This window comes from Myotis yumanensis, unplaced genomic scaffold (assembly GCF_028538775.1).
Source record: "Myotis yumanensis isolate MYYU_CA2020_CCGP unplaced genomic scaffold, mMyoYum1.0.hap1 SCAF_1, whole genome shotgun sequence".
NCBI lineage: Eukaryota > Metazoa > Chordata > Mammalia > Chiroptera > Vespertilionidae > Myotis > Myotis yumanensis.
This window is the reverse complement of record NW_027223752.1, coordinates 237012803-237031619: the sequence shown is the minus strand read 5'-3', so window position 1 is coordinate 237031619 and position 18817 is coordinate 237012803. Positions and strand designations below refer to the sequence as shown.

Sequence of the window (18817 nt, the reverse complement as noted above, 5' to 3'; positions counted from 1 at the left end):
AGGCCTGGGCCTGCAGCCGCCTGTTTGCACACAGCCCCGGGGGCTGCTCCCGGGTCCCAGGCCCCACGCCCGTGGCGGGCCGTTACCTCTGCGCTTTGTGCCTTACGTGTCCCTGACCTCTCCGTGCATCCGGCAAACCTAAGGGCATTTATCTGAAAACCTGGTAGATAGAAGGGTGGGCAGAAACACAAAACTGGGACCCAGAAGGAACGGCGAACGCTTTGTGTTCACTTCAGAACAGACCCGGTCTCACTGGTAATTAACCAGGTGCAAATCCTGACAGTCAGATGCTGTTTTCCTTTTTGTTTTTAAAATATTCTGTCTAGTTCACTTTAAGAAAATGTTTTTATTGACTTCACAGAGAGGAAGGAAGAGGGAGAGAGGGATGGAAACATCAATGATGAGAGAGAATCATGGATCGGCTGCCTCCTGCACACCCCCTACTGGGGATTGAGCCTGCAACCCGGGCATGTGCCCTGACCAGGAATCGAACCATGACCTCCCGGTTCATAAGTTGACGCTCAGCCACTGCGCCACGCCGGCCGGGCAAGAAAGAATATTTTTTAAAAGACCCAGAAATGTCTGTTCATCAGTGCAGCCATGTGCCTAACCCCAGGGGCCCCTCACATCCATGACGTCTCAGACCACATTAGTTTGATCATAAAAAACCACCCTCCACCCAAATGCCCAATAGCGAGGGGTTGGTCATGCAAATGGAGGAGCACACAGTGGAATATTACACAGCCTTGAAAAAGGTGTCTCCAGAGGAACCCCGGAAGTGCCTGTGATCTGAGGGGGCGTGGAGTCACTGTGGGGGACCACGGGGCCGTGGAAGCCGTAAGGCACAGCGTGGTTCTCGCCGGCAGGCCGTGGAGTACAACATCTTCGAGGGAATGGAGTGCCACGGCTCCCCGCTGGTGGTCATCAGCCAGGGCAAGATCGTCTTCGAGGACGGCACCATCAGCGTCAGCAAGGGCATGGGCCGCTTCATCCCCCGGAAGCCTTTCCCCGAGCACCTCTACCAGCGCGTCAGGATCAGGAGCAAGGTGCGTGCCCTGGTCCCCGTGTGCAGCGCCAGCGGGCGTCATAGCCACGGGGCCTCCCTGAGCTCGTGTGTCAGTGGAGCTGTGGCACAGTCCTGCCTGCACCTCAGGCTGGAGTCACCGCCAACCAGAAGATCCCAGGGCTTTGCCGACTGTAGAGGGGCGTGCACATGTGTGTGTGGAGTGAGCAGGCACCTTGTAGTGTGTGCGTGTGTGCGTGTGTGTGTGTGTGTGCATGTCCCGAGGAGACCTCAGGCCACTCTCGCGCCCACAGGCCTCTGAACAGGAAGGTGTGCGGGCACCTTGCCCATCATTCGTGCTCCCCCTCCCCGTTTAGGTCTGTGGATTGCAAGGGGTCCCCAGGGGCATGTACGACGGTCCCGTGTACGAGGTGCCAGCCACGCCCAAATATGCAACTCCCGCTCCTTCTGCCAAATCCTCGCCTTCCAAACACCAGCCCCCGCCCTTCCGGAACCTGCACCAGTCCAACTTCAGCCTGTCCGGTAAGGGCCGCGGCGCGGCGCCACCCCCACGCGGTTTCCGGGGCCGCGCTCCTATGATCCCGCACACAATGGGGAGGGGCCGTGGGAGGCACCCAGCCCTCAGGGGCAGCGAGCGGCGCTGGTGACCGGCGGTCTCTTTCAGGTGCCCAGACAGATGACAACAACCCCAGGCGCACGGGCCACCGCATCGTGGCGCCCCCTGGTGGCCGCTGCAACATCACCAGCCTCGGTTGACCACAGAGGAGCGGATGCGCTGGAGTGGAGGATTCTGGGAAAATCATGTCCATTCCTTCCCCCGTCAGTGTGTTCCAAGCCCAGTGTTTCATTTGGTCCTGACGGGGGACACATCGGATGATGCTCTTTCCTTTTGCTGACGTTTAGGAAGACGTGGTACTAGTGTGGTCTGTTTGCTTGGAAATCCCTCGCCCCGCAGGTGTGTGTCCAGCCGTCTGTACCGCCCCTCCCACCTCTGTCCCGGCTCACGGTCCCCGAGTGGTTCCCTTGCACCCTCGTAGCTGTTCTAGGGTAGTTGATGCATGTTGCTAAGTTATGTATGCAAGTCTGTGCGAGCGTCTGACGGCACACGAGGACCTCAGGGTCCCAAACTCCACGCGAAGGTGTTTACTCATCGCCCCCACCTCTGTGGGCACAAGAGGAGCCCACGCCCCCCGATCCCCCGGGACCTGTGAGCTCTCGGAAGGCGGGGAGCTTTGAGCAACGCCTGCCATCCACATCCCGTGTCCCGGCCTCCGTGGCGCGTGCCCCTGGCCCTGACGCCTTTCGGCCAGCGTGTCTGTCCTCCCAGCCAGCTCTGGGCGTCGGGCCGCGCCGGACTCACACTCAGAACGGGGTCCCTCGTCCCCATGCAGGGCTGACGACCGTGGGGGATGCTGCTTCCGGCTGCCCGTGTCCTCGTCCCTGAGGAGGCTGACGGGGCAGCCAGATTTTTAACGTTTTGTACAGAGTTTTCCTTTGTAATCACCCCCATTTTTACTTAATAACCGACTTATCGTGGCTCTTATTTCTGAATTCAAAGCTTGTGGAAAATAAAAGGAACGGCCCCTGGCCCGCCTGGGGTGTCGTCATTGACGCTTTCTCAGAGCTCCGTGCCCCGAGCTGCCCGTGCAGCAGTTAGGGTTCAGGCGGGGGACCTGTGACACCCCCTCCCCCTCGGGCTAAGGAAGCGGCACCGAGGGAGTGAAACAGTTGTCAGTGCAAGAGGGTGGAGGCCGCCAGCGCGCGGCCTCTACCATGACCTCGTCACCCAATCAGACGTCCCAGCTGGGAGCCCGCTGCCTGAAGGCCTCTGTGCGGGACCCACGGGACGAAAACAGAAATGATTTCTCTGTGAACCAGGTTCTAAGTGCTGCTCCAAGGAGCTGTGTTCCAGACGCTGCAGAATAAGGAGGCGCTTTCCTTGGCCACAAGAGGGCGCTGTTGGCCGACTTGGGGAATCCCGTCTGTCTGCTGACCAGTGGGGACTGAGGGATGCTCGGAGGATGGTTAAACCCCGTCATTCGTGTGGGTCACTTCTTTAAGGAGCCACCCTCCTGCCTGAGAGAGTCTAGTTTGGGTTTTAAGAAATAAACACTCGGGTCATAAACAGTCTAGATTAGAATATCCCCGAGACATGGCGCCCAGAGCCCAGAGCCCTCCTTATTCCGGGGATTCGTGGCAGCACTGAGCTCTTCATCGGGGTGGCCTCAGGTCACGGGGGTGCCCCCGGGGCATCTGGAAGTGTCTGCAGACGTCTTTGGTTGTCAAAAACATCTACTGGCATCTGGTGGGGAGAGGCCAGACGCTGCCAAACACCCCGTAATGCCCAGGGCGGCCCCCCAAAGAATGGTCTCACCCAACACGACCACGTGCCGAGGTCGAAATCCAGGATTTGGCCGAGTAGAGCCGTTTCCTTCCTCGTAGGAAGACCTCTCCTGGGGGGTGGATGTGGGCCGGTCTGGAAGCCTCGGGCCTTCTCAGCGTCCACTAGGGAAGCGGTGCCCCCAGGAACTCCTCCTAGGGAGGGGGTGCAGTCTGCACCTCTGTGTGGGGGCCCTCCTCAGTCTCACAAGGCAGGGGGCGGGGCAGGCACTCAGACCTCACATTCCGCCCCACCGACAGGCCTTAGACTATAAGTTGCTCCTTCTCTTCAGCAGCTTCCTGGGGTCCTCCCCGGCACCAGCGTCGCCCTCCTGCTGGCTGGGCCTTGGGCTGCGTGAAGCATGGAAGAGAGGCCGCGTCAGAGCTGATGTGCATCTGGCCAGGCCGACGCACACAGTAGGTGGTCCACGAGCAGCCGGGGCACTAAGCCGGGCACCCTGTGTACCTGAGCGATCCTGAGGGATGCTCCCCGGAGGCAGGCTCGTCGTTGCTGGCCCCCCCCAGGTCCCCTCGGTCCCGGAGCACCGGCTTCTTCCGTTTGGTCCTGAGGGGCTTCTCTGTGAAGACACAGGACCCGGGCGGGGCTGTGACCTGGGCACGTGCAACCTCGGCCTCGCTCCCGCCAGCCTGACCTGAGTCTCTCGGGGCCAGGATGCCTCGGGACTCAGTGTCTCACACCCGCTTAACGGGTAAGGGAACGGGCGAGGTGCCCTCCCCCGAGCCGCACAGCCCGCCGTGGCAGAGTCGGGATTCGCACTCGGGGCCGCCAGGCTCCCTGTGTTTCCCCAGCCACGGCTGGTGGGAAGGCCCGGAAGCAGCAGGACCCCGAGCACACAGCCCAGGACCCAGACGGTATTTTAAGAAGCCGTGTCTGTCCACACACCTTCCCCGCACTCTCCCGTCAGCGGCTGCCACTGCCGGTGACCATACTGAGTTGTCTCTGGCAGGGGGAGGGTTAATCATCCCCTTTTTACAGATGGGGAAACGGAGTCAGAGCTCGGACGCAGCTGGTGGGCAGCAGGCCCCGGAAGGGGAATCACTGACCCATGGAGAGCAAGGGGGCCCCCGGGTGTCCTCACGGAGGCTGCTCATTACAGATATGACACGGAAGCCCAGAGAGGGCACCTACAGTTCCCAAGGCCACACCGCCAGGTGTGGGAGACATGGGACTGGACCCCCTCTTCCCAGCCTCGCCCACACCTTACCTGGCAGGCCCCGCTTACTTGGAGACGGTTTGCTTTCGGCAAGGGGCACCCGGGCCAAGGCCGCCAGCTCGGCGATGAAGCTCTGCTCGGCTTCCTGAACGCAAAGCCAGAGGATCAGCGGGGCCTCCCAATCCCTCCGCCAGGAGGGCATGTCCCACGGGGAGGAGAATCCTCCCAGAAGCACCAGGGAGGCCAGGAGCAGGGCAGAGGCACCTGAGGGGGGGCGGGGAGCTGACATGAGCCAGCTCCTGCCAGGTAGCTGTCCCTCCTCACTCACACCAGCCATATGCCCCCATTCTACAGGTGGGAACACTGAGGTGAGGGGCGCTCAGGGAGGGCCACAGAGGCGGCAGCGGCTGGTCCAGGATCTCGCCCGCTTCTGCCTGACTCCAGTCTCAGTTTGTGACACCAGCCCCGTGGTTTAACCACACAGACCTGGGCTCCACGACTTCCTGACTATGCGACCCTGGCCGTGACTCAACCTCTTGGAGCCTCAGTCTCCCCATCTGTAGCTGGGATCCCCACAGGAACCTCCTCCTCAGGTGGCACAGGTGGCCCAGCCAGGGATGCCACCACTCACCCTCTGTTACTGAATGCCCTCTCCATCCTCATCGCCGCCACCACCATCACTGCCACTCTGGTGGCCTGTGCTCTGCCAGGCCCAACACCCTCACAACTGCCTCCAATATTTGACTGCCTTTAAAGCAGTGGTTCTCAACCTTCCTAATGCCGCGACCCTTTAATACAGTTCCTCATGTTGTGGTGACCCCCAATTTCATTGTTACAAATTGAACATAATGAAAGCATAGTGATTAATCACAAAAACAATATGTAATCATATCTGTGTTTTCCGATGGTCTTAGGCGACCCCTGTGAAAGGGTCGTTCGACCCCCAAAGGGGTCGAGACCCACAGGTTGAGAACCGCTGCTTTAAAGGCAGCCGATTCGCTTTCTAGCCGCAATTCACAATCACACGCCGATGAGGATTTTCTGTGCTGAGACGCCCACGTTCGAGCACAAGCGCTGAGCTTCCGGGATGTTCTACGTCAAGGACAAGCCTCAGTCCCCAGCAACACTGCCTAAAGGACCGATCAGCCCTGACAGGAGCAGCCCACCTGCTGGCCGACCCCGCCAGGGAGACGCCCCCTGCCCAGGACTGGCCTGGTGAGCCGGGCGCTGCAGACTCTCGGGGGCCCCAGGCTCACAGAGGCTCCGAGAGGCTGATGCGGCATCAGCGGTGACACTCAGCGGGGGCCGAGGGGTCCCGAGCGAGCGGGGTGGGCGTCCCCTCACCAAGGCCCCATCGCTGACCTTTGATGGCAGGGCCAGTCTTTGCTGTGGCCACCCCGCTAAGCCCTGCCCGCACCTCCCAGGCCTGCTTCCAAACTTGTACCTGCAGCTGCGTCTCCAGCTGGGCTTCCAGGAGGTCCAGGCCCCGCGCCCTCTGCTGCCACGTGTCCAGGCGGGTGCGCTGGTGGGCCGTGAACTGGGCCAGGAACCGTTTCTGCTGCGCCCGCATCCTGGCAGAGGGAACGGCCGTCAGCGCTGCCCGGGCGCCAGGAGCATCAGACCCAGCGCCAACCTCCCCCAGCCCGCTGCGTCCTGCAGGCCCGTGACCCACAGCTGTGAGAGAAGAAAGGCCGCCATCTGTGGCCACACTAGGGCCCCTGGCCCACAGGCTGGCTCACCACGAAAGCGATTCACTCTGGGGGTTACGGAATCTCTCGGGCACATTTTTACTGAGTGGCTTGGTGACACCAGCAGGACAGAGATCAGAAAAGTTGGGGGCAGGAGAAGCCCAGAGGGGCGGGTGTCCCTGGAGTCCTGCAGCTGCAAAGTGGCTGAGCAGCAGGTGACGTCTTCGTGTGAGAAAGCGATCTTAGCCCGGGTGGGGGCGCGCTCCTTGTTAACACTGCAGGATCGCCCTGGCCCCGCCCCTTCCCCAGGAAGCTGAGTCCCTCCGAGTGGAGGACAGAGCTGGGCCAAAAGCGGGTCCCCGACCCGAGAAGTCGCCCCCCGCCCTTTCAGGCACTGAAACCTCCCCTGGCTGTGTGAACTCCCTCCCTTCCTTGGCCCACGGTCCTCTGGCCTCTGCAACCCCATCACCTGCTTCCAGGATTACTCTCTGCCCCCTTCTCTGTCCTTTGTGTCTGATTTGCTGAATTTCTAGACCTAAAGGCAGAAGCCGCCTTCTGCATCACAGGCAGCGGCCCAGGAAGTGCACTGAAGGCACAAAATGCCACCTGGCTTTTGCTTCATGCTCTTTTCTTTCTATTTGCCTGGCAAACTCCTATTCATCCTACAAGACCCCGTCATCCGTTCACCCATCCTGCATGGACCCACCCATCCACTCCTTTGTTCCTTCATAAAAGCATCTCGGGGCTGCCAGGTTCTGTGCCGGGTTTTGAAGATGCAGGCGTGAGTGAGACTCACAGCCCCGGCCTTCCCGGAGCCCCCCGAGCTGGGGGGCGAGGGATCGCTATGGGACACCTGGCTGTGATACCCGGAGGTCAATGCTCCGGCCTCTGTTGCCCTGGAAACCCTCCTTATCGCAGGTGGTGCTGGCTGTGCTCCCGTGGGGGTCGGCCACACAGTGTCCCCACAGGCGTCCACGCCACAATCCCTGGAGCCCGTGAAGGTTACGCCACGCGGGGGTTGGCGGTCCTGCTGAGGGCGTGACTGTGGGATTCAGAGAGGACCTGGGTTACAGGTGCCTCAATCAGCGGGGCCCTTAAAGCAGAGGTCTCTCCAGCTGGAGCCAGAGACCAGGGGGAAGAAGGCAGGGAGTCCCAGGTGTGGCCGGGACCTGCTGCCCGGATGTGGGGGCCACGTGCGGGGAGCAGAGAGAGCCGAGAGGCGGTCAGGGGACCCCCATTCACAGCCACAAGGAAACAGGACCTCGTTCTCGAAGGCAGGGCCACTGCCTGGAGCGCCCGCCTGGAGCCCGCAATCAGGGCCCGTCCCGCCCACACCTGATGTGGCCATGTGGGTCTCGGGGAAGTAGCAGCGCCCAGGCGCCTGACCCGCGGAACCGTGAGTCATCGGCTACCTGCGAGGTCTGTGCGGGTCCCTGGGAGGCAGCAGCCGAGACCCCGGCTGCCTGGCTTCCTGGGGTCACCGCCCATAAACCCACCTCCCAATCCTCAAGTCCTGGCCGGCTTCTGGAGGACCCCAAGGTATGAGGGAGAAGGTGGGGTGCTGTGTCAGGGCTGTGGGCGCCACCTAGAACTAGGAACGCAGCCAGGGCCACACTGATGGTGCGTGCCCTGTGCCAGGCCCTGGCCGGGCCCCCGTGGACAGGAGATGCCCGCAGGCCATGAGGAGAAGCATGACGTGCGGGCTGAGTGTGCCCGGAGCGGGGCCTCACCTCTGGTGGACGCCTTGGGGCGCTTCATGAGTTCCACCCGCCTCCTTGCCCTCCGACGGAGGGTCGCTGAGTCCCTGCTTTTTCCGCAGCTTGTAACTGTCCCTTCTCTCACCTAGGACGGTAACACACAGCGATCATGAATGTGTTGGAGGGACTGACTCTGTGCCAGGTCGGGGTGGGTGCTGGCAGAGCACCAGGGACACGCCCCCCCACCCCCATCTGCCCTGGGAGGACTTGGGGGGATGGATCCCCTGGCTTCCGTCACATAATGGCAGCCCCGCGGGAAAGCAATCATGCTCTCCCTCCGACCTCTCAGGCCTGAGTTCCTGTACCAGGCGGAAGGGGAGGCGTGTGAGAACGATTTCACACCGAGAGGCCACCACACGGCCACAACCCACCCCAGAAAGGAGAAGCGGCTCGACATGCAGAGCTGTGGACGTGCAGACAGCGTTCCCCTCCAGGCGTGGGTGCTGAGGTGGGTGCTTTCCACGGATCTGGGGAGTTTGGCCTCTGAGTTTGAGGTGCACGGGACTGCGTGTCCACACAGACGCACACTGACTCAGCTGCCACACCTAACTAACTAGCTGCCATGCCTAACTAGTTGCACCTAACTAGCTGTGCCTAACTAGCTGCCATGCCTAGCTAGCTGCTTCACTTCCCTAGTTGTTAGTTTAGCTGTCACACTTAACTAGCTGTCACACTTAACTAGCCACCATACCTGCCTCTCTGTGGGTTGTCCAACAGGCCACCTTCCTGGCTGGACCTGAGCTTCTAGGCCAGTGGTTGGCAAACTCATTACTCAACAGAGCCAAATATCAACAGTGCAACGATTGAAATTTCTTTTGAGAGCCAAACTTTTGAAACTTAAACTATATAGGTAGGTACATTGTTATTAACTTAATTAGGGTACTCCTAAGGCTTAGGAAGAGCCACACTCAAGGGGCCAAAGAGCTGCATGTGCCTCTCGAGCTGCAGTTTGCCGACCATGGCTCTAGCCCTTAAAGGGAGGTTTAACTGGGTGACCTCCAGGGCTATGGCACTCTGCGAGTTTTAAATAGAAAGGAATTTACGGAATGAAGGAAAAGGTGACGTTAATGTGGTCGATCAAGCTCAGTGACATTGTTTCCGTTCGCTGACAGGCAATCCCCACATTAGGGCTGGGCATCAGGGAAGCGGGAAATCAGAGCCGAGAGGAAGCGTGGAGGGCTGACGGATCCCCCGTTCCACAGATGGGGAAACTGAGGCCGAGAAAGGGGAAGTGAGCTCCCCGGTCCTGAGTGTCCCAGCCTCGGCCGTCCCCCACCGGGCGAGACCCACCCTGACTCTGGAAAACCCCAGCGAAGGGTCCGCGGGGCCGGCACATTTCTGGGTTTGTCCCAGGTTTTATTTGAATCCAGGGTTCAAATTCCCCAGGATAAGGGGGGACAGGCCAGCTGAGCTGGTTGAGGGAAATCATATCACAGGAGCCTGCCTCCGACTGCTGCCACGCGTTCAGCGGGGACCCATCCAACTCTGCCCGTGGACAAGCCGAGCGCAGCCCTCAGAGCGCGCAGGCCTGTGCAGGGAGGGACGTCACAGCAGCGGCTTTTGTCTGTTATTACGCTGGTCTTGGGGACACGTCCATGCCGTTACCCAGTCACCACTACGCGAGCCCCCCGGGAAAACTCCCTGGTCTTGGGCACAGCGTAGGGGCCACTGGCCTGTTCTCACTCACGGCCCCTTAACAGCTCAGGTTGAGGACGTGTCCATCTCTCTGGCCACGAGGAAGCCAGAGCCGAACCATGGGGCCACTCAGTGGGGCTCTGGTGACATAGGTCCCAGGTACAGAGCCCTCCCCACTCCACCTCACTGCTCTTGTCCCGATCCATCTACTTCAACGTGCTGCATGCATACGTTTCTCTAAGTGCCTTTTAGGGACGAGCAGGGGACACATAAGGAAACAAAATATTAAAGAGAGAAGGTTTCCAAAAGTGGAATTTGAGCACTCCCAGCTCGCCAGCTCCCGGCGGGGGGCTCCCCAGGCGCATACCCTGCAGGCTCTCCAGGTGCTCCAGCCTGCGTTCCGCGTGGTCCCGCATGGCCCTCCCAACCTGCTGGTCGTACGCCTGCACCAGCCGGCCGACGCCCGCTCTGGTCACGTACACGCTCTCCACGGCCGCCTCCAGCAGCGTCCTCTGAGGGAGGAGGGGAAAGGCCTTAGCAGGTCACATGTGGTCCCCACCTCCCCGGCCCTGGCTCTCCTCCTCCCCCCACTCCCAACCTGGACTGGGCAGGGAGCGGGCAGAGAGTGCGTGGTTGGTTTAAACCAGTTGATAACATGGGGTGGGGCACAAGTAGGTTTTCAGTTGTTCGTACAGAAAATATACAATAACTAGAGGCCGGGTGCATAGATTCGTGCACCGGTGGGGTCCCTCAGCCTGGCCTGCGCCCTCTCGCAATCCAGGACCCCTCGGGGGATGTAGTGGTGCGGGACACGCCAGGTGGCCAGGGAGGAGCCCCAGCCCGGGCCAGGCTCTGCGGGCGCTGCTCTGTTCCTGCTCCTCCCAGCCCCGCTGTGCCTGCCGCCGCTGCTTGGTAGCGCAGCCACGGAGGCGGGAGAGGTGCTCCTATCTGTCTGGCACCTGTCCGTCAACTGAGCGGTGCTCCCGTGGTGGGAGCGCACTGACCACCAGGGGGCCGCTCCTGGGTTGAGCACCTGCCCCTGGTGGTCAGTGCACGTCATAGCGACCAGTCAACTTGTTCGGTCATTTGGATGCTTAGGGTTTTATATATATAGATTGCCTAGTTGGTGTGGCTCAGTGGTTGAGCATTGAGCGTTGACCTATGAACCAGGAGGTCATGGTTTGATTCCTGGTCAGGGCACATGCCTGGGTTGCGGGCTCGATCCCCAGTGTGGGGTGTGCAGGAGGCAGCCGGTCAATGACTCTCTCTTATCATTGATGTTTCTATCTCTCTCTCCCTCTCCCTTCCTCTCTGAAATCAATAAAAATATATATAAAAAATGTATTTAAAGCAAAACAATCCTTTAAAAAAAAGAAAATACATAATAATTAATAAATGATTAACACAAGAATGAACTCCGTGTCTCACGGACTCGCACCTGTGAGCCTACTCTTGCCCACCCTGTGTTATTTTCCATGGTCGGGGATGGTCTCAGGCTGGTGTACGACCCTGGCCAATGAGATGCGCCATTAGGGAAGTCTGCTGGGGCGGGGCTTCCCTTTCCAGCGGGAAGAGAGACTTGGCCATCTTCCTCCCCCTTCCTGGGATGCAGATGTGATGTCGGAGGATCGGTGGCCGTTCTGAGACCATGAGGCAACAAACTAACACTGAGAATGTGGATCAGAAAGCAAGAGCCTGGGCCTTGGCGCTATGGCAGGGCCTCTGAGCCTGGGCCCGCCCGCCTCCACGTGGCTCATTATGTGGGATGAGTGGCTCACTTATTGGAGTCATTTCAGTAGGACTTGGTGACATGAGTTATATGCATTCCTCAGTGATACACCTTCTGACCCAAGGCAGGAAGGAGAGGAAATGCTGAGATGCCTGTGGCTGGAGATGTGATGGCTGGGTGCCCGGTCCACCAGGGTTACTGGTTACCATCCTTCCACTTAAAATAATGGACACCCTCTGCAAGGCCATAGCTCCCGGGTGGGGACAGCAGGTGCAGCGCCCAGGAGGCCGCTCTGTCCAAGTCCATCTCCTCGTCTGCCCCTGCCTCCCTCCCCCATCCTTCCTGCCCTCGCGTTTCCCAGGGATGGGGTTGGCACGCACCTTGAAGTCCTCCCGGTCCTTGTTCCGGCTCCTGGTGGCGGCGGTCCGCGCGTGCCCCAGCAGCGCCTGCCCCACCGCCCGCTCCGTGTGCTGCTGCAGGAGCCGGCCCACCTCCTGCGCCTCCGCCAGGAGCTGCTGCTGCAGCTGCAGCCGCGTGAGCTGCGCCTCCTCCTCCAGCCGGCCGGTCTCCTCCAGCACGCGGGCCTCCTGGAAGGACGGGACAGAGGGAGGGAGGAGCCTCGCTGCGGCCCTGCACCAGATCGGCAGGACCAGACATGGGCTCGCCCTGCCCAGGGCCAGGAGGGTTGGGGAAGGGAGGGAGAAGGGCCAGAAAGTGGGGGCCTCTGGGCTTGCAAACCCCAGCACAATGGATGAGCGAGGTGTCTGCTGAAGGTACCTTCAACCCAAGGCATTTAGTGAGCATCAGCTGCATGCCCAGGGCCATCACATGCACAAGCACTTCCTCATTCTTCCTGAACACTGGGAGCCTGAGCGTTAGGCGTGATCAGGACACAGAGGCTCAGAGAGGTTAAGTAACTTTCTAAAAGTCACACAGCAGATCCGAGTCTGGGAGGAATCTGGGACATCACCGAAGCCACAGCAGGGCATATGGAGCCTTGGGGACGGCTTTCCTCGTGCCCATGAGTCAGAGAAGGAGGCGAGGGGAGTCAGAGGCAGAGCAGCCTGCTTCCCACAGCGCCTCCGGGGCAGTGGGAGTGAGCATGTCCCTCACCAACGGGCCAGAAAACGCCGGCTGCTCCCATAGCTCAGCCCTGTAACTTACATGTTCTTCCTTCCGATTGTTAAACCCTTCAGATGACAGGGCCCCCTTTTCCCAGGGATGACTGTGCCCATCTGCGCTCTGATTTCAAATGCACTTTCAGTACAATTCTCATCCGAGCATGCACTGGAGCCTTTGGGCAGCCCCTGGACAGGGTGGTCATCACCCCCCCCCACCCCCACCCTGAGACCATGGGGAGGCAGTGCTGGGTTCTGGCTACCATGCTGGAGCCTGGCTGGGACTGGCTAGGGCCGCGCAGCGATCTCACCAGGGCTCCGAGCAGCTGCCACTGATGCTCGTCCAGGCACTGGGAGGAGCCCTGCTCCAGGGCGTGCTGCTCGCGCAGCTCCTGCAGCAGGCGCTTCTTCCCAGACAGCCGCATCTGCGCCAGCACGGCGACGGAGTGGTCACGGAGAGCCAGCCTCCGGAGGGCGGAGCACAGGAGCAGCTCATGCCCCTGCAGGAGGCACCGTGCAGACCTTTGGGGAGAGCAGGGATGGGGGTCAGTGCTCTTGGCTTCTCTGCCTGGGGTGGTTACTCTTATGTGTCAGCTGCTCACATGTTCTCTGGGGTTTCTGGGTAGAGCAATGCTGACATGGTAGACGAGGACAGCAGATTGCCCTTCCTCATGGGGTGGGCCCTGCCTAATCAGGTGAGTGCTTGAAGCAGAGAAGAGGCTGACCCTCCCATAAACAAGAGGGAACTGCCCGTCGGCCCGCCTTGAGCTGGGACACCTTTCCCCGCCTTGGGGCTCAGACTGAGAGACTGGTTCTTCCTGGGTCTCGAGCCGGCGGCTTTCTGACTGACCCCACCGGCTCTCCTGGTTCTAGACCTTCAGACTCGGACGGGGATGCGCGTGGGCTCTCCCGAGTCTCCAGGTTGCCAACCGGCAGATATTGCAACTTCTCAGCTGCTCTCTCCTCTCCTTCTGTCTCTACAGGTATAGATGCATCGATAGACACATAGATAGCTAAACACACACACGCACACGCACACACACATGCACACACACACGCACACGCGCGCACACACACACGCACACACACACACACACCCCTCGTTGGCCCTGCTTCTCCAGAGAACCCTAATACACTGAGCTACCAAGAAATGTCCCAATAGTCACACGGCACTGTAAGAGGCGGGCGTCCATGTGCCCACTCACGGGTGAGGACCGGTGTGGGTGTCACACCGGAGACAAGGCCCGGCCCTTCAGGAAGCCGTACTCACTCTTCACTGAGGCCCCCGAGCCGGCCCAGCACGCAGTGGATGGCGCTCTCGTGGTCGTCCCGCAGGCGTGTCTGCAGCACAGTGGACAGGGCGTGCTCCTCCATCCACACCTGGACGCCAGACAGAGGGACACGGTCACCTCGAGCTCCTCTCATCCATCACTGCTTTGTTGGAACCTGCCTTTTATTTCTTGTTTAAAACCCGTCTCCCCTGATTTCATGACCATTTTCTCTTATAGTTCCTTCTAAAGACTTACACGTTTTCCTATTTGCATGGTAAAGCATCTAATACGAATTTTCTATGGCGTGAGGAAGGGATCTGGTTTGCTGTGGATGGATGGATACCGATTGTGCCAGCACCCTTTGTTAGCGGTTATCTTTGTATGACTGGCCGTCATGCCACCTTGGATCTAGTAGTTTCCGGAGGTACATAGTTTCCATAGAAACATGCGCCTCCTTCTATGCTCTTGTAGTCTGTGGTCTGTTCGTTTCTGTATCACACCACTTGCTTTTCAGCTGCCACTCACAGCAAGCCTCAGGCTGCCAGGGCAGGGCCTCCCATGTTCTCGTGCACAACACTGCATTAGCTACGCTTGGTTATTCTTCCTTTCCCATGGATTTTAGCAAGTTTTGGAAAAACAGCTTTTTCCCCTGGGTTTTCTTGTTGTTTGATTGGATTACATCTGTGAACACTCCTGTGAGGTCCAAGGCCACAGAGCTAATAAGTTTAAAGAGTGGGGCAGGAACTGAATCTAGGCCTGTCTTTCTCCAAAGCCAAGTCCTGTCTGGCCCTGCGCTGCTCCTCCCCAACTAGTCTGTGCCACCAGGACTCGCCCAGGCAGCCGGACTTACAGCCAGGGTCTCAGGCCTGAACGAGACCTTCACTTTTCCAGCATCTGTGGTTGCTCGAGGGGCGCTACCCTCAGCCGCCTGAAGAGGGCGCCCGCTGCACACAGAACTCGGGTAGAACAGAGCCTACACCAAGCACCGCAGCCAGAGTTCATTCTGGGCGTTGTGACTCGTACCACTTAAACCTAATGTCACAAAATCGCATTGCGTCTCCTCTCCTGTCACGGACGGTCTCTGGCTCCGCTAGTGAGGCGTCTACAGGAACAAAGTGCCCGGGAAACCAGGACACAGAAAACGCTAGTCTTGCTTCTCTGAAAGGTAAACTGGCTTTGTCCCTAAAGCCTATGGGGTCTTTGGTGTGAGTTTGGAGGATGCAGACACCACCAGCCACAGCACCAAGGTCACCAACCAGGTGTGCCTGCACTGTCCCTCCGACCTCTCCGCCGTTATCCCGGGCGGGCTCAGGGGTTCCCAGGGGAGCGGGCTCTACGCAGACACTGGGGGGCTGGGGAGGGCAAGGCAGCAAAGACCTGAAGCAGGACGACTGAGGCAGGACCGTGCCCAGCGAGCCAGAGCCGCCAAGGAGCCGGAGAGGCGGGCGCGGAGCGAGCCAGGAGAGGATGAGGAGGGCAGAGGGTGACCGGGCCCCGACCCCGGGTCCTGGCGGGGCCTGGTGGCGACTCTGGCTTTTACGCTCCGTGAAAGGAGAAGCCGTGGGGGGTTCTGAGCAGAGAGGTGACACGATGCAATGTGGTGTCTTGTCCAGTCGAAGGTGCAGCGATGACAAGATGCACCGTCTCTTTAGGTCTCACTAAGGGAGAAACCGCTGCCAATTACAGGAAGCTGCTTCTCCATTCCCGGGGGTTAAGATACATTTTAAATGGGTTTGGGGACGTTTAAACATATTTAAAATATATAAATATATATTTAAGATCTTAACAATGAGTGGCTTACAGTATTTTAAATGTATTCTGGCTGGGGGTCGAGAATAGATCACGGGCCAGGGTGGCCGCAGGGAGACCGGGGAGCCACCCTTCAGTGACAAGAGGTGGCTCTGCCCAGGGTGCTCAGCGTGCGGGCAATGGGAGGGGCTACCGTCTGGATTGAAGGTGGAACGGACACTATTCCCCGCCAGCTGGATGCAGGGGGTGAGAGCAGGAGCCAACCATACACACATCATCTCACAGCTCTGGGGGTCAGAGCTGACTGGTCTCCCTGGGCCAACGTCAAGGTCTGGCTCCTGGGGCGGCTCCAGGGGGGCCCTGTCCTGGCCTCCTCCAGCGTCTGGAGGCGTCACATCCCTCGGCTCCTGGCCCCACCATGCCAGCTTCTGCTCCGGCACAGTCTCCCTCTGCCTCCTCCTCACCTCCCTCCTATAAGGCCCCTCATGATGGCACTGGGCCCACCCAGAGAAGGCACAATGAGCTCCAAATCTCAAGATCTGTAACGGCATCTGCAAAGGCCCGTGTGCCCCGTGAAGTGACAGATTCTGGTTCTGGGGTTAGGATGTGGGCATCTGTGGGGGCCATTACTCTACCTCCGGCATATGGATGAGGTTTTAATGGTGAAACAGACTCACTGGAAAGCAGGTGTCCCATGAGTGCAGCCCCCAGCCCACCCCAGCCCACGGCCCTGGGAGCCACCTTCTGCTGTTCGTTTCTCTCTAAAGAGCCGGTTTTGCTGCTCTTCCTCACTGGATCGGCTAAAGGGATTATCTGATGACTTCCTGTCCTGGGACAGGAGCGCTTTGCAATCTTCCCTGACCCCCCTGAGGGCTGAGGTGAAAGGCTGGCCACCAGGATCCTGGTCAAGCCCCCAGCAGGACCCCGGGAGGTGCTCAGGGAACAAAACGCTCCTTATTCTTCCTAAGTTTCAAAAAGAGCGACTCTGGGCCGCTCCACAGGGGCCGCACCTGCTGCTCGTGCTCCAGGAGGTCCTGGGACAGCCTCCACTGCTGTCGGCGGAAGCGATCCGCGTTCCCCAGCTGCAGGGCGGCGTCCTCCTGGGCCTCCTGCCTCACGGAGTCGCACTCAGCCCGCGAGAGGCCCGTCATGTCGGGGAGCGTCTGCAGGAACAGGACGTCTGCAAGCGTCTGGAACGTTCCCATGGTGCTGCGGTACAGCTCCTGCAACCGAGAGCCACACGGCGGGGTTCCCGTCAGACCACGGGTTGTCCAGAGAGCGTGAGTACAAGGCTGGACCCGGAAGTGTGGATGTTTTCTGTGCTCATGACGGCCAAAGCCACGCTTAACACATTAAGCAAGGAGCTGGGAATAACACTGCTTAGTTTAAACGAACCAGTTAGGATTTTCAGAATTGAAGAATGTGGTCCAATTTTATTAACCTAACTAGAGGCCCATTGCACGAAAATTTGTGTAAGAGTAGGCCTTCCTTCCCCAAGCTGCCAGCACCGTTTTTTCTCTGGCACCCAGGACCTGGGCTGGCTTTGCCTGGGCCGGCCACAGGCACCCAGGACCCCAGGTGGCTTCACCTGGGCTGGGCCCCAGCTTTGTCAGGAAGGACGTTGGGAATGACATCCGGAAGATGTCCGGTCTATCAGATCTAATTAGCATATTACGCTTTTATTAGTATAGATAGTGATGAATAGGCTTAATGGCAGCTAGAAGCAGCTAAAGAGAGAGTCAGTACGCTGGAAGACAGATCAGGAGGAAAGCCACAACAAAGTAAGGAGAGACTAGCGATGGGAAATATGGAGAAGATAAAAGCACAAAAGATGCAATGAGAAAACCCAACATATTTTTTATTTTGTCCTCACCCAAGGATTTTCCCCCCCCCCCCCATTGCTTTTCAGAGAGAGAGTAGAAGGGAGGGAGGAAGGGAGAGAGAGAAAGAGAGATAAACATCAATGTGAGACTCATCGACTGGCTGCCTTCCCCATATGCCCAATGAGGGGTGGGGAGTGAACCCGCAACCCGGTACATGCTCTTGACCGGAATATGCACTTAATGGCGTTGCCCACATCGATGCATCAATGCAATCTGACACATGAACAGTATAGAGCAGACGAATATCATGGTGACTGTGTGACTACTAGTAGATGAGGAAAAAACATTTTACAAAATTCAGTGCGTGGCATACGCCCTAACCACTGAGGACACTGGGCAGGGCAAAAATCTAACATTTTTCATTGGAGTCTCCAAAGAAAGGAAGGGAGAGCCCAGGTAGAAGCAATATTTGATGTGATGATGGCTTAGACATTTCCCAAAACTGCTGGAAGAAATTTACAGCTGAGAAAATGAAGGCTTCATCTGCACAGTAAAAGGGAGGTGCCATAAATTGCACAAGTTTACATAGGAGGCCCTCGCACCTAGGATCTTAGCAAATTTTTTTGAAAATGAATGAATGAGTGTATAACCAGAATCTAGTAAACATAGGACCACTTTCTGCTACATTAATAGTAGATAAAATAGTCTTTAAGAAAAAAAAAGGTGACTAGAAATAAAGGGGTTTACTTCATAATGCTAAAAGATCTAACTCAACAGAAAGATGTGAAAATCTAAATTTGTATGCACTTAATGGCATTACCCACATCAGTGCATCAATGCAATCTGACACATTAACAGTATACCTGGTAGAGCAGAAAAATATCGTGATGACTATGTGACTAGATGAGGAAAAAACATTTTACAAAATTTAATTTCCATGCATAAGAAACACCCTTAGCAAAACAGAAATGAAAGGAAACTTCTTTAATCTGAAAAAAACCCCAAAACACTATAGCAAAATTATACCTAAGGGTGGAAACTGTAAAATAATATTAAAAGAATTAAATAAGACTGAAATAAATGTAAGGAAATACCATGTTTCTGGATTGGAAGGTTGACATTGTAAAGATGTTAATTCTAACCAAAATATCCATAAATTACTAATGCTAATCAAATTGGTGGTTATATCAATAACTATGGAGAATATGGATTGAATCTATATCTGTTCTTTTTAAAAAAATCCTCACCCAAGGACATGCTTAGAGAAAGAAAGGGAGAGACAGAGAGAGAGAGAGAAACATCAATGTGAGAACCCACAACCTGGGTATGTGCCCTGATCAGGAATCAAACCAGCAACATTTTGGTGCACAGGACGAGGCTCAGCCAATTGAGCCACTCCGGCCAGGCTACATATACTCTTTCACCCAACAATTCTGCTCCTTGGTCTCTGCCCGAGAGAAATGCATGTA

General features: G+C 57.8%; 2 protein-coding genes across 4 annotated transcripts in view; one reads left to right on the top strand and one right to left on the bottom strand.

Moving 5' to 3' along the window:
• The window catches only part of CRMP1 (collapsin response mediator protein 1), a 37811-nt gene extending 35170 nt beyond the window's left edge, over nt 1-2641 (top strand). For both annotated transcript variants that reach the window (XM_070399527.1, XM_070399536.1), the window contains exons 12-14: nt 867-1046; nt 1381-1546; nt 1689-2641. In XM_070399527.1, the coding sequence (XP_070255628.1) occupies nt 867-1046; nt 1381-1546; nt 1689-1780 (438 nt within the window). In that variant the 3' untranslated portion in view covers nt 1781-2641. The remainder of the gene's footprint in view (nt 1-866; nt 1047-1380; nt 1547-1688) is intronic.
• Nucleotides 327-18817, bottom strand: part of EVC (EvC ciliary complex subunit 1) — a 45986-nt gene continuing 27495 nt past the window's right edge. Inside the window, exons 12-21 of one of the 2 annotated variants that reach the window (XM_070399506.1) lie at nt 16536-16748; nt 13776-13885; nt 12817-13027; nt 11768-11974; nt 10026-10170; nt 7997-8108; nt 6023-6149; nt 4630-4723; nt 3870-3981; nt 327-3754 (exon numbers count right to left, since the gene is read on the bottom strand). In XM_070399506.1, the coding sequence (XP_070255607.1) occupies nt 3673-3754; nt 3870-3981; nt 4630-4723; nt 6023-6149; nt 7997-8108; nt 10026-10170; nt 11768-11974; nt 12817-13027; nt 13776-13885; nt 16536-16748 (1413 nt within the window). In that variant the 3' untranslated portion in view covers nt 327-3672. The remainder of the gene's footprint in view (nt 3755-3869; nt 3982-4629; nt 4724-6022; nt 6150-7996; nt 8109-10025; nt 10171-11767; nt 11975-12816; nt 13028-13775; nt 13886-16535; nt 16749-18817) is intronic. The other variant, XM_070399514.1, reaches the window with a different exon arrangement.